Source organism: Limulus polyphemus, unplaced genomic scaffold (genome assembly GCF_000517525.1).
Source record: "Limulus polyphemus unplaced genomic scaffold, Limulus_polyphemus-2.1.2 Scaffold1031, whole genome shotgun sequence".
NCBI lineage: Eukaryota > Metazoa > Arthropoda > Merostomata > Xiphosura > Limulidae > Limulus > Limulus polyphemus.
The window spans coordinates 203,979-217,226 of NW_013666641.1; the positions used below are offsets into that span (position 1 = coordinate 203,979).

The 13,248-nt window shown below is 31.9% G+C and overlaps 1 protein-coding gene across 4 annotated transcripts in view; it reads left to right on the forward strand.

The window, feature by feature from the left end:
• LOC106461784 (pre-mRNA 3' end processing protein WDR33-like) overlaps positions 1-13,190 on the forward strand; it is a 64,322-nt gene extending 51,132 nt beyond the window's left edge. For all 4 annotated transcript variants that reach the window (XM_013921638.2, XM_022388850.1, XM_022388851.1 and 1 more), the window contains exons 9-16: positions 682-836; positions 2,683-2,761; positions 3,294-3,404; positions 4,665-4,759; positions 4,961-5,035; positions 8,584-8,796; positions 9,522-9,767; positions 12,026-13,190. In XM_013921638.2, the coding sequence (XP_013777092.1) occupies positions 682-836; positions 2,683-2,761; positions 3,294-3,404; positions 4,665-4,759; positions 4,961-5,035; positions 8,584-8,796; positions 9,522-9,767; positions 12,026-12,885 (1,834 nt within the window). In that variant the 3' untranslated portion in view covers positions 12,886-13,190. The remainder of the gene's footprint in view (positions 1-681; positions 837-2,682; positions 2,762-3,293; positions 3,405-4,664; positions 4,760-4,960; positions 5,036-8,583; positions 8,797-9,521; positions 9,768-12,025) is intronic.
• Positions 13,191-13,248: the final 58 nt, after the last annotated feature.

The following is a 13,248-nucleotide window of genomic DNA, read 5'->3' on the forward strand; positions in this document are numbered from 1 at the left end:
GGTAGGTACGTACTACTAGTTACTCTATATCTCTAGTAAAAGTTAGTTTGTTTTTGTATTATATATATATATATATATATATATATATATATATGTAAAAAAATTAGTTATTATTTACTTAAAATTTGGGGGGGGGGATTTCAAACATAAGCTTACTTAGTACTAATTATCACTAATGTAGACAAAGTTATTCATTGATTTGTGCCAATAATATTTAAACACTTTTTTTTTAAAGTTAAGTACCTGATGGCAAAATATTATTTTTGTGTTATAGTAATTTGAAAAGCTAGGTTCGGATTTGAATATTTGTTAACATGTTTAATAATTAGAACTGAAATATAAAGATTCTTATAAAACAATAAAGACCATATAACTGGAGTGCTTTTAAAAGAGCTTGGGTTATAGGGTTTTCATTGTTTTATATTAAGACATCTTGAACCTACGTTTTTTCTTACATCATGAATATAAACCTTCTTTTCATTAATTTTCACAGACCACTAGATAAAACAATAAAATATTGTTAGATAATAACAACAGGTATATTCTTTGAAATCATACGTTGTGTCAACTGATTTTAAGAGGTTCAGAAAAGAAATGGATGAATAGTACCAATAAATCTGTTGTGCTAGATAAATGCTCTTTTTTTTTTTATCTCTGACTTCATACATTTTTTACCCCTAGTCATGCACACAAAAATACAGTAACAGAAGTCAAATGGAACAAGAATGGAAACTGGCTTCTCACAGGATCCAGAGACCATCTTCTAAAACTTTTTGACATTCGGAACATGTCCCAAGAAGTGCAGACTTTCAGAGGGCATAAAAAAGAAGCAATAAGTAAGTAGCAGTTTGAATTTATTGAACTGAACAACTTGCATAATTTGGTTACTAATATATTTCTTAAGTTTTTGACTGGATTATATACTTGTTAATAATTCAGAAAAACTAAACAGCAATAAAAAGTGTAAAACTTTCAACAAATTAGCTTCTTATATATGGAACAAATATATTTTGTGTTATAGATTTTTGTTATTTCATTTTCATATATTAAAATGGGCAAATTTTTAATTTCTTTGTCAGTGTTTGTGAAAACTCAGACTAAGAAAGGTACAAATCCAAATAGGCCAGATAGCTTTTGTGAGATGTGATGAAGTCAGAAATTTACTGAAATAGAAATATTGATAATGGCATACTATACAGTGTAATTTTGAAAATTATTTTACTGATATCAAATGAATTATTGACTTAAAAGGTTATTTGACATTAAGGTTGTCCTATCAAATTCTGTCCTGGTGAGAATGAATAAGGTAAAGACTGAGAATTGCAGAGTTTGAAATCTCATTTAATTTTGAATCCAGTGTTACCTTGGTTTTTGACCTCTGCAGAAAAAAATTGAATTTCATAGCAATTTATACCAGTCTGTGTTGCTCATTCAACAATAAAAGGGTGCAGTATATTCAGAGGATTGATTACATTATTTGAAAATGATTTTGTATATACATATTAGCAATTCATGTGAACAACCACAGCAGTATAAAGTTGCAGTAGAACAGTGTGTATCAAAATTACATTTTGACATTGTTTGGCATTTGTAGGTAGTGTGAGTGATGCCATCAATATTTGATCCCTTTTGTAAAGGGTATGTAACAGACCATTGCAATGCAAAATATTCATACATTCAGATCATATAGATGTTATCAGGTTGGAGATTTAGAATTTCCAAGACAGAGATATCCCTTTTACTTAATGGCATTATAAAACAAAGGAATGTGGATCAACTTCGGGCACCAAGATCATTTAGAAAGAAACCTGAAACAAGTTATATTCCAGCTGTTGTAACAAAGTGAAGCATTCTTTTAACCTGATAATCCAAGAAAACAAAGTTCAGTGGCAAAAGTCATCCATGTGTTCTGGGTGACAGGACACAACATAAGAAAAATTTCCATCAGGAAAAGTAACACAAGCTACTTTTATGACACATTTATCCAGCCATCATGTACTTCAAGCAGCTGAAAAATATAATAGTTATTCATGTTACTCTATACAAAGACATACCTGACAAAGTCATTGACTGTGGTGCCTATGGATTCCTGTATAATTGGAATGGGTGGTGGGAAATATTGACCTCATACATTAGATGGATTATGGAAAGCTTTAAGGAGGAATGATGTGCTTTTGACATGTCTGCAGTATAATGGAATTTTTGCAATGGAAACTACACTGTTAGCCATTGTCAAGATACATAACCACCAAATAGAACTTGGACAAATGTTCCATTGTGGACTGTAATGACGTGGTGAGGCTCCAAAATGATTTTGATATAATGTACTCAACTTTCATTTGTGTATACTATATATATATATATATATATTTATTTATGTCATTGTAAACTTTATAATTGTTTATTAAATATTTATAGTGAATAACATCTTCCATATGTCTACCATTTACGAATCAAAAGTTTACAACTTTATCTTTAAGATGTGACAACTATTTTTTTATTTAATATAATATGCAGGTTTTTACTTTGTCACTGAATAATGAAAAAAGTTTTTACTGAATGATCTTTTATTGTTCCTCTTTATAACAGTTTGACTACAATGAATATTATAATATTTTTGTGACTGTTCATAATGTGAGCAAGTTTCTAGGCTTATAGTAATATAGATTTCTTCATTCTAAGGTCTAGCTTGGCATCCTGTCCATGAAAGCCTTTTTGTTAGTGGTGGCTCTGAGGGATCCATTATGTTTTGGGTTGTTGGGTGAGTTTAAGACCCATGTCAGTGTGTTAGTCTTATTACCTTAATGCTATTTTCATCTGACAACATTGTTAATAAAATCAATATTAGAATAATTTAAAATAAATTTTAGCTATCTTTCTCTGTAAAGAGTGTGGTGTTTAGAAAGAAATGGTTTAGTATTCAAGATTAATTTAAATCTAAATTATACATTTGAAAAAGACAGGTGTCTTGAATGACTTATAAGACTGCTAAATTTCTGTAGAGAATTTAAAGACATTGCACCTAAACATTCATAACCAAACTTTCCACTCTGTATTTGAAATGTAAGCTAAACAATATATCTTTAACTGTAAGAAGAATATACTATTGTCAGTAACTTGTGTTAGGTTATTTAACAAAATAAGGTTTTCTTGTAGAAGAGGATAGAATTTCATGTTTAATGTCCTGGTCATATTCTTATTTCTATTAATACCTTCATATCTGTCAAAAGTTAATTTTTATATTCAGGAAATGCATCACCTTGTATAATATTATCTATAAAATGTGTATGTAGGGCTGACAAGGAAGTAGGTGGGATGGAACAAGCACATGATTCATGTGTCTGGTCACTAGCCTGGCACCCTCTTGGGCACATCTTGTGTTCCGGATCAAATGATCACACAAGGTATGTTTGGTTATTAGTTTTATATCATTCTGTTTTCTAGATCAAAAGGACATGAAAATAGTAATTAAATTACATTACAAGTAATATAACTAATTGGAATACCCACTGTTTGTTTATATACTTATTTGTTGAAAGTAATATAACTAATATTTGTTTATATATGAAAATAGATCTGATGTTTTGGTTGTGCATTATTTTGTGTTCAGAGTCAAATGATCATACGAAATATATCTTATCAACTGCAAAATTTCTTTATCACCTCAGTAAACGTGATCTCCTTTGTTGAGAACTTTTTTGTCCTGAAACTTAGATATATATATACAGTAGAACCTCGATATTAAGGACACCCTTCCGATTGCATCCAAATGCCTGCTATAGCTAGGTGCCTTTAATATAAAAAATGAGCCATGCAAGGCTTGATTCCATATTGACCATACAAAATTTCTGAATTTTAAGGCCCCCATATTGTTGGTATATGCAGGACACGGGTGTTGGTGAGTTGCACATTGTCATGACATGGAGCATTGTCAACAGCAGGTATCAGGGGGCGTATTAGCTGTGTCATTTTTTCTTTCTTTATTATTGTTCACAAAGTTTCAAAGTACTTCTCTTCAGAGTTGGAACTGCTAAACATTTCACATTTATTTTCTGTGTTTATTTTACTGCCAACAGCTGAAGTAGAAATCCACTGAAAATAAAGCAACAAATCAGCACTTTTTTCCATTAGATTGTTTATGTAACTTCGTAATAAGATACTTTCAAGAGCAACAAAGCACGCGCACAGAAATAAGCCGACTTCACCCCTGCTCCGAGAACACGATGTGAAAATTATCAGCTTATGTATCCTACAGTGTTTACAAGGAGAATTCTCCAGAGTGATAAGAGTGCACTTTGAATCTGTGAAAACATTTATTACACTATATGGTTCAGAGCCGATCCAATAAACATCATAAGTGTTTGAATTACTGTCATCCTGCTGGTGGGATGTTTGGAATTTAGAGGTATAATGTACAGGCGTACAAAGATAAGTGCCTGCTTTATCAAGTGCCCATATAGAGAACAAAACTAAAGAAACTGCTGTTAATCCAGAATATCGAGGTGCCTGTTAATGGAAGATTTATTATAGAAAAAAAGAAAAAGACTAAAAAGATCTGCCATTGATGGTAGGATTCCCGTTAATTGAGGTTCTACTGTAGTCCTTTTTTTCCAGAATTTTGTTGAATGTTGTGAATTGATTTGGTATTTTTGTCTTCACTATAGTAAGTTCTGGACTCGAAACAGACCAGGTGACAGAATGAGAGACAAGTACAATCTTAACACCTTACCAAGAGGCCAAGACGAGGCTGCTGAATATGGTAAATCTGTTTTTTACAACAGTTGTATAATAACCAAGGTTATGTCACTAAAATAAAGATTCATTTAGTGATAGCACCACTACTTGACCAAATTCTTTAACATGGTATAGCGTACATACGTACATATACGTGTTATGTAAGATGTTTATTATTCAATTAGAAAACGTTATTCAAGGAAATATTTTTACCTCTTTCTTACAGATGAACCCAGTTCAATATCTACCATACCTGGAATGGGTCTAGAACATGGTCTCCCAGAACACCTACGACCAGCAGGTATAAATAGATATTTATATAAATGTAGAAACTTGAAAGGAATCTGTTGCAGATAACACAAGAGCTATTAGGATATCCATGATCAAGTATATATATGTGGTTTGGTTACACTAGTATAATATGGGCCCAGTCATTTTGACCAACCTTGTAACTGTCTGGTAACCATAAAAGTATCCATACAATAACTTTTAATGTGATTCATGTATCTTCATGAAATATAGCAAGCTTTTTAGTAAACATTACAAGTCTTTTGTAGACAAAAAATAAGATTTTTAATTAAGTATTTGTACAAGATATTTGTTCATGAATATATGAAAACAAAGTGACTAGTTGACTTGTCTGAGTTCAAGGTCATTTTCATGTTAAGGTTAAAAATATATTTTTCTTCTTACAAGATTTCATCCACATAATCTTTAAAAACCTCTTAAATGAATATAAAATGTTTTTTCTGTTATTTTATGTATCCTAACTCTACATGGACTTGACCGATTTTTTTCAACTATATAACCACCACAAAAAATATAAGATAAATCTGAATTACCATTTTTTTTTAAGAATGACTGCCAGTTGTAACCTGAAACTACAACTACAATTATTTATTTTAAATAGCTTAAGGCCTGTAACAGTTTACATCTGTTTCAACTTAATTTTAATGTTTTATTGCTTATTGAACCATGTCTAACTAATAATACTGTTATACATGAAGTTCGTGTAGCTCAACTTACCATGTGGAATGGAAAAGTCCATAAGCTACTTGGGAACATACATTGTGGAGAAATATTTATTATTATATTATTCATTATCTAACCTAATAAGTTCCTAATGTTTACATTTTAGTTACTTTCATAACAATAGATAAAAAATTATATAAAAAAACAAGAAATTGAGTACTTATGTTTGGCCTCTTGTTTTTATTTATTTCAAATATGTGCTCAATAAAATAAAGTAATAACACACAAAAAGTAAACAATGCTCTATAATTTATATAATTTAACTGACTTGCTAACTAAGACATACATGCCTTAAAATAATTATCTTAACTACTCAATCTGAACTCAGCAATAATATATTTCAATTTTTAGATGAAGTAACTAATAATCTCTATTAAGAATAACATACTGTTATACATCATTCAATAAATTATAATTTTGTCTTTTTTATTAATTATAATTGATGTAATAGAAAATGTCGCAGAGACTTATTTGCAATTTGTGAAAGAGAGGATGTGATAGATAGGTGTGGCAAGTGGATTTGACTTTCTGGTTTATATCTCCATAAAGAAAGAAGATTGAAGGCTATAAGGATTAGATTATGCATTAGTAATATTTATACTATAATGAGTAACTTACGTTGGACTCGGAACATCAGAGAGGGGTGATGAAAAATTTGAGGAGGAAGTCAGAGCAAATGTATAATGGAGATTGAGGACGTATTTAAATGTTTCCTTTAAAATGAAGAAATTAAAACTTGTATTAAAATTTGTTTTATTAGTTACATTATGATGCCCAATTTATTCATATACATTGATAGTAAAGTACTTTAATTAAGTTTTGAATATAAGTCTATAAAAGGTTGTGTCATGCACACTTTGACTTAACCGTAACAATAGATTTATGTTAGTTTTCACTCAAAAGGTTTAATTTAATATTTGTCTTCATACAGGCCTAAGTATGCCCTACTTCATTGACAACTGTGAGCTGATATGAATGATAATAGTTACGCAAACTGATCCATTCTGTTTCCCAATAAATGAGGTCTTTTGTTTTAAATCCCTTTTCTTTCAACTTTACACACTGTTGTGATAGATCCTTTTGGTAATAAGATGACCAGTGACATATAATTAGTCTTTTATCACATCAAATTAAATGACATGAGTTTCTTTATTTGATAAGTAGTAGTAATAATGGAAGGAAAGGTTGGTAAATTTGAACAAAACAATATTTTTACCATAGAATATTGCAAACAAAGATTATTGTTGTTGTTTTCTGACTTATTACTTCCACACTTTTTGTTTTTCTTTATGTTTTATTAATTTATTTCATTACACAGGTCAGCCTATTCAAGAAAAAAAAAACAAATTCAACAAACAAGGCTAAATACAGTAGCAGCTGCCCCAACTTTTTCTTTTTATGAGGGGTACACAAGAAGAGTTCTACTAAGCTATTATCTATTGTCTTCTAAACTGACGTTGAGAAAGAAAAGATTATCATCATAGTGTTGTTATATACCTGAGAACATACAATCAAATGTAAAATAATACTAATGAGGTTATTTGGATGTATGTCTGCAAGACTACATTTAAGATGTATTTTGAAACCAGCCCTTTGAACCAAACATTTGTTTAAGTTTGAAGACTGTGTATTAAAATGTAAGCTTCATTGTTTGTAAATTCACACTAATTTTTACTTCTGTCATTTTAAGGTTATTAGAACATTCCAAAATTAACAATAGCTCAGGATAACAGGAAGTCAGCTAATTATGCATCTGCCCATCAAAGTTCAGCTGTTTAATTATTATCACAATTATAATATTTCTTCCTGATCCAACACAGGTTTAAAGCCATTGACAAATGTTTGCTTATACTTCAGAAAAAGTTTGATGTGTAATATTAGTTTACTTTAAGGTTCAGTGGGATAATCTGACTTTTGGAATATTTTAATCTAAGATGCATTATCTACTTATTAAATGTATAAGTTTAACATTGAGTTATATCTCCAGATAACAGTATGCATTATACTTTAAAATATTATTTTTTATATTTGTTTTAACTGTGTGTGCATGGGTTGGGGTCAAAGTGTGCATACCGTGACCTTTCACACAGTGCCATTCAACATGGTATTATGTATTTAATGTCAGAGTTATCAACAGTTTATTTTACTCAGCTTTGCTGATTTAGTGTTAGTTGGCAGTAGAGGAGAGTAAATACCAGATACAGTGGGCAAGGATACTGAAAAAACTGTAGATATACATTTCAGATGATCTAAAGATTAGGCAAATGCAATATGCAAACTGTACGATGAACAAAAGTGTTTTTATTCTTCACATGAACGTCCCCCTTTCACCTTGACTTGTTAGAGTCTGAGTCAGACAAACATTGTTAGTTCCCAGACATATCTGGAGTACAAATATTTTTGTGACATGTGTACAACATACTTGTACACTTTACTAAAGTGTGCCATCTTTCATGAAGATACACATAGTAAATTCAGAATTGTAGTCAACAAGCCTTCTCCAACATGGGGGGTCAATTAATAGGTTTCTTTTTGTTTTTCAGCATAGTAAAAATTGGAGTCATGTTCTTGTGTATTTTAGGTGTTTTTGTAAGAGCAATGTATAGTTTTACTTTTTTGTGTTAGTCATACTGCATTCGGTGTATCTCTGATCTAGAAGTGAGGATAATAAAAAGTCTGATGATAACTCACTAACAATCAAAATGCTAGCCATTTTATTATCAGCACTGGATATTGCTAATCAGAGAATACACCTGAGTAAAGGAAGAGTGAAATAAATGTTACTGTATACATTATTTAGAATTAATGATATTCTAGAACAAGAACCAGAAGAAGATACACCAACTATTCCTGGATTGGATTTTGGTACAGAGGAGCTTTCTCATTCAGAAAAACAGCAACAGCAGCAACAACAGAGAAAGATTCCCCACACCAAACCTATTCCCAAACACTTCCAGCAGCAGTGGATGGAAAATAAACAACCTCTGCTTCTAGCTCCACCTACAGATGATGTTGATGAACTTGCTGACAGTATGTTGTTCCAAAACATCAGTTCAATTTTTAATTTTTTTTATTAAGTTTGACTGTTTTCAAGATTCTATTTATATATACAGTATTTATTGATTGATTGTGAAGTTTTAATAAAGACGTTTTTAGTTAGCTATCAGCATGTTCAAGACTGTGAGAAACACTGTTATAACTCTTGAGGAACTATAATTTATATATTATTTATGTAAAACGTAAATTGCATGATTTGTTTTGGAGGATGCCTTCTTATTACTTGTATAATTTTCGTGTTTAAATTCTGAAAATGTTCAAGATAAACTATGAAAGCTTCATATAAATAATCAAGACTAGATAAAGTTCTAACTTCAACTCTCATTAACCTCATAGAGTTCTAACTTCAAATATCATTAACCTCATAGGGTTCTAACTTCAAATATCATTAACCTCATAGAGTTCTAACTTCAACTGTCATTAACCTCATAGGGTTCTAACTTCAAATATCATTAACCTCATAGAGTTTTAACTTCAACTATCATTAACCTCATAGGGTTCTAACTTCAACTATCATTAACCTCATAGAGTTCTAACTTCAACTATCATTAACCTCATAGAGTTCTAACTTCAAATATCATTAACCTCATAGAGTTATAACTTCAACTATCATTAACCTCATAGAGTTTTAACTTCAAATATCATTAACCTCATAGAAAATTTCTTAAACTTCTTGCTTCTTCTGATCATCAATACAGCATCACAGATCCAGACTTCAGAGCTAGGAAATACTGTATACCCACCACCAACATCAACACCACCTGTTGGGCCTCCAAGTCAGCATCAGATTATGCCACCTCCAGGGGGAAGCCCAAGCAGAGGGCGGATTATTTCCTTCAACCCAAGATTTCCTTCTCCACTAGGAGGACAAGGCCATTGGCCACCACATCCATTTCATCCAAATTCACAAAAACCAAGAGGTCCTCTCCTTGGTCCAAGGCCAGGTGAAAATAATTTATGTTCATTCATTTAGTGCTGTTTTTATAACTATTTCATTTTTAAGTGTGTCTGTTTTAAAAAGATATCTCCATGATTCTGCACTGGACAGCAGAATGAATTATGTTTCTGTTGCATTGCTACTGACATTTATGTACCATACAATTTATTTTTAAACATTTTTATGGAAGTGGTTTAATTTCTTGGATAAATTTAATTTTTTATAACATAAAAATCTAATTTGAGAAAAATTAAGGAACAAAATTTTGAAACTCTTAGTTTATTGATAGTATATTTTATTTTATTTGATATATGAAACAACTATCAGTGATATCAACTTGGGAAAAAAAAACGTTGCACAAGTCTAACTCAGGGTTATTCAATAGCTTGTGCAACAGTTATAAATAAATGATTTTATTCTGAAAATGGTTGTCAAAAATAATTTTAACATATTCTACAAAAAATGTATGCTGTACAAAGTTGCTAACTTTCATCTGATCTGATTTTGTAAATGAAATATTAATTTACTGCAAATTTATATTTATGTAATACCATGTGTTAGAGCTGGGTAATTAGTGGTTTTTGCTAATTGATTAATCAACAGCCACATTAATTAATTAATTAGTACATTATTTTTTCAACTACGATACAAGTATAAAATCAATAACTTTAAACTGATCATTTGGCATGGAAATGAATAATATTGTAAAATATATCTATAGATGTTACAAGCATGCTAATAAAACCCTCTGACCAGTTGTATCTACAAGCTTTTGATTGTGTCATATGTTTATAAAGTGATATTAATAATTAGCTTTTCAAGATAATTTTGCCATGACCTGTTCTTTCATAATTAGTAACTGATGCAGTAGAACCTTGATTAATGGGCACCTCAAAACAGTGAGTACTGTGTCATTAAGGGCAGACCTTTTCAGTCTCTTTTTTTCTACTATTTGTAACCAAAATAAATCTTGTAATAACAAACACCTCGATATTCTGGATTAAGTACAGTGTCTTTAGTCTCGTTCTCTATACAAGCAATTGATAAAGCAGGCAGTTATCTTTGTATGCCTGTACAGTATACCTCTAAATTCCAAACATCCCACCAGAAGGATGACAGTTATTCAAACATTTATGATGTTTATTGGATCGGCTCTGAACCATATAGTGTAATAAATGTTTTCACAGATTCAAAGTTCAATTTTATTACTCTGGAGAATTCTCCTTGTAAACACTGTAGGATACATAAGCTGATAAATTCCACATTGTGTTCTTGTAGCAGGGGTCAAGTCAGATTATTTCTGTGCATATGCTTTGTTGCTGTCAAGAGTATCGTATTACAGGGTCACGTAAACAACCTAATGACACAAGTGGTGATTTGTTGCTTTATTTTCAGCAGATATCTATTTCAGTCGTTGACAATAAAATAAACACAGAAAATAAATGTGAAATGTTTAGCAGTCCAAACTCTGAAGAGTAGTACTTAGAAACTTTGTGACCAATAATAAAGAAAAATGGCACAGCTAATCCTCTCCTTGGGACCTGCTGTTGACAATGCTCCATGTAATGGCAATGTGCAACTTACCAACACCCATATTCTGTATACACCAAACAAAATGGGGGTCTTTAAAATTCAGAAATTTAGTACAGTCAATATTGAATCCAGCTTTGCATGACTCATTTTTGATATTAAGGGTTATTTTGATATTGGATGCAGTCGGAAGGGTGCCCTTAATGTCGAGGTTCTACTGTACTTATGAACTAGAGCAACTGTGATATTCTGAAATAAATAAGTAACCCATTTTATTTTCCACTGCACTGAGTGCAAATTACTTTTAAAATCTCCCAGGGAGCTCTCTGAAAATGAATTTTTGTGAACTTTATGATACATGACAAATTGATTACATCCAGTAAAATGATTTTTTTGTGTTTAGAAGTAACCAGTGAAACTTTTCAGTGAATAAGTGGTTATGATTTGTATCTTTGAACTGTTAGTGATTATTTTTCTATAATCGCTATTTCGACCTGGTATAAAATCTGTAACTGACAATTTGAAGAATTTTTGTTCCAACATAGAGTAAGACCTGTAATTTAGAAAACGTCCTGAAACTGTTAGTGACTTCAAGAAGATTACATATTTGAATCTTTTTTTTTTCTAGAGAATCTGTATTCTCTTTACCTCATCAGTTTACCCATTTTTACTGTAAATTTTTTAATGTAGATTTACAGATTAATCATTTTGTTTATTTGATATTATACCCTACAGGTGTTCCACCCCGTCCACTTCTTCAGACACCACTACGACCACACTTGAAGCCACCAAACATGCCAGAACCATCTTCTCAAATGGAGAATCCTCTTTCAGCACAAGATATAAGATCACAAAACATGGATGACAGAAAGAGCCATGATACAGACCAGAATTTTAGAGACTTAGATCACCGACAGTTGCCTCCACCATCACATGTTATTCCACAGAATACAGAGGGCGGTGAATGGAAATCATATGATGAGCATTTGGACCAGGACATGCGCTCTCTGCAAGACAGGGACCTAAGAAATCGTGATGTAGACGACAGAGGGTTTGTAAACCCTCGAACTCCCAGTAATCCACAGGACCCTTGGGGACATCAAGGGAGTGGAAATTATTTTGAGGAAGCAGATCATGATGAACGTCACAATTTCCCTCCACCTCACATCCTTCGAGAACAGAGAGGAAGGATAGCAAGAGGTTGCTCTCCAAGGAAAGATGGAGCACCGTATCATCCTTCTACTAACTTGATATATCAAGAAGAGGACTGTGACATGAGATTTGCTCCTAAGGATAGCGATATGCGTCAGTCTTCTGATGTAGATGAACGCCTCCCCACTTCATCAGATAGTTCTTATCCTCTTGTTCACAAACGTTCATGGCATGATGGACCAGGAGAAGAAAATGGTAGCTACCCACCTGAACATCATTTAGGGGGACCTCCCCTTCCAAGTCTAAGGGGAGGAAGAGGTGGATTTCCTCCACGAGGTGGGCTTCGGGGAGGTCGAATGTTAATGCCTAGAGGAGTTCCAAGAGGACAGGGTCCATTTCGTGGCCCTAGGAGCCGTGGTGTAATGCAAGGAAATTTTCAGTGAAAGTTGGTATTTGAGTTTGTATTTTCAGTTTTGTGACACCAATCGTGAGTAATTGAAGTTTACAGTTTTTTGGAACTGACTGTGACTTCTCATAAAGTGAAACATTTCAGTGAAGGCCTTGCCTCTTAATAAAACTTGATGTTGAGATAGTTTCATATACAAAAACTATTGTTTCCAAAAAATTGTGCATTTTCCATTTGTGACCAGAAGGACCAAAATTGAGTGAAGAATGACCTATTCCTCATAATGTTTAGTGAAAAGATTTCTTAAACTGAATAAAGAAATAATGAGTGTTTAAATGGAAATGATGTCGGTAAACTTCATTATATAATTGTCCTCTTTTCATAGGTACAGGTAAGTTTG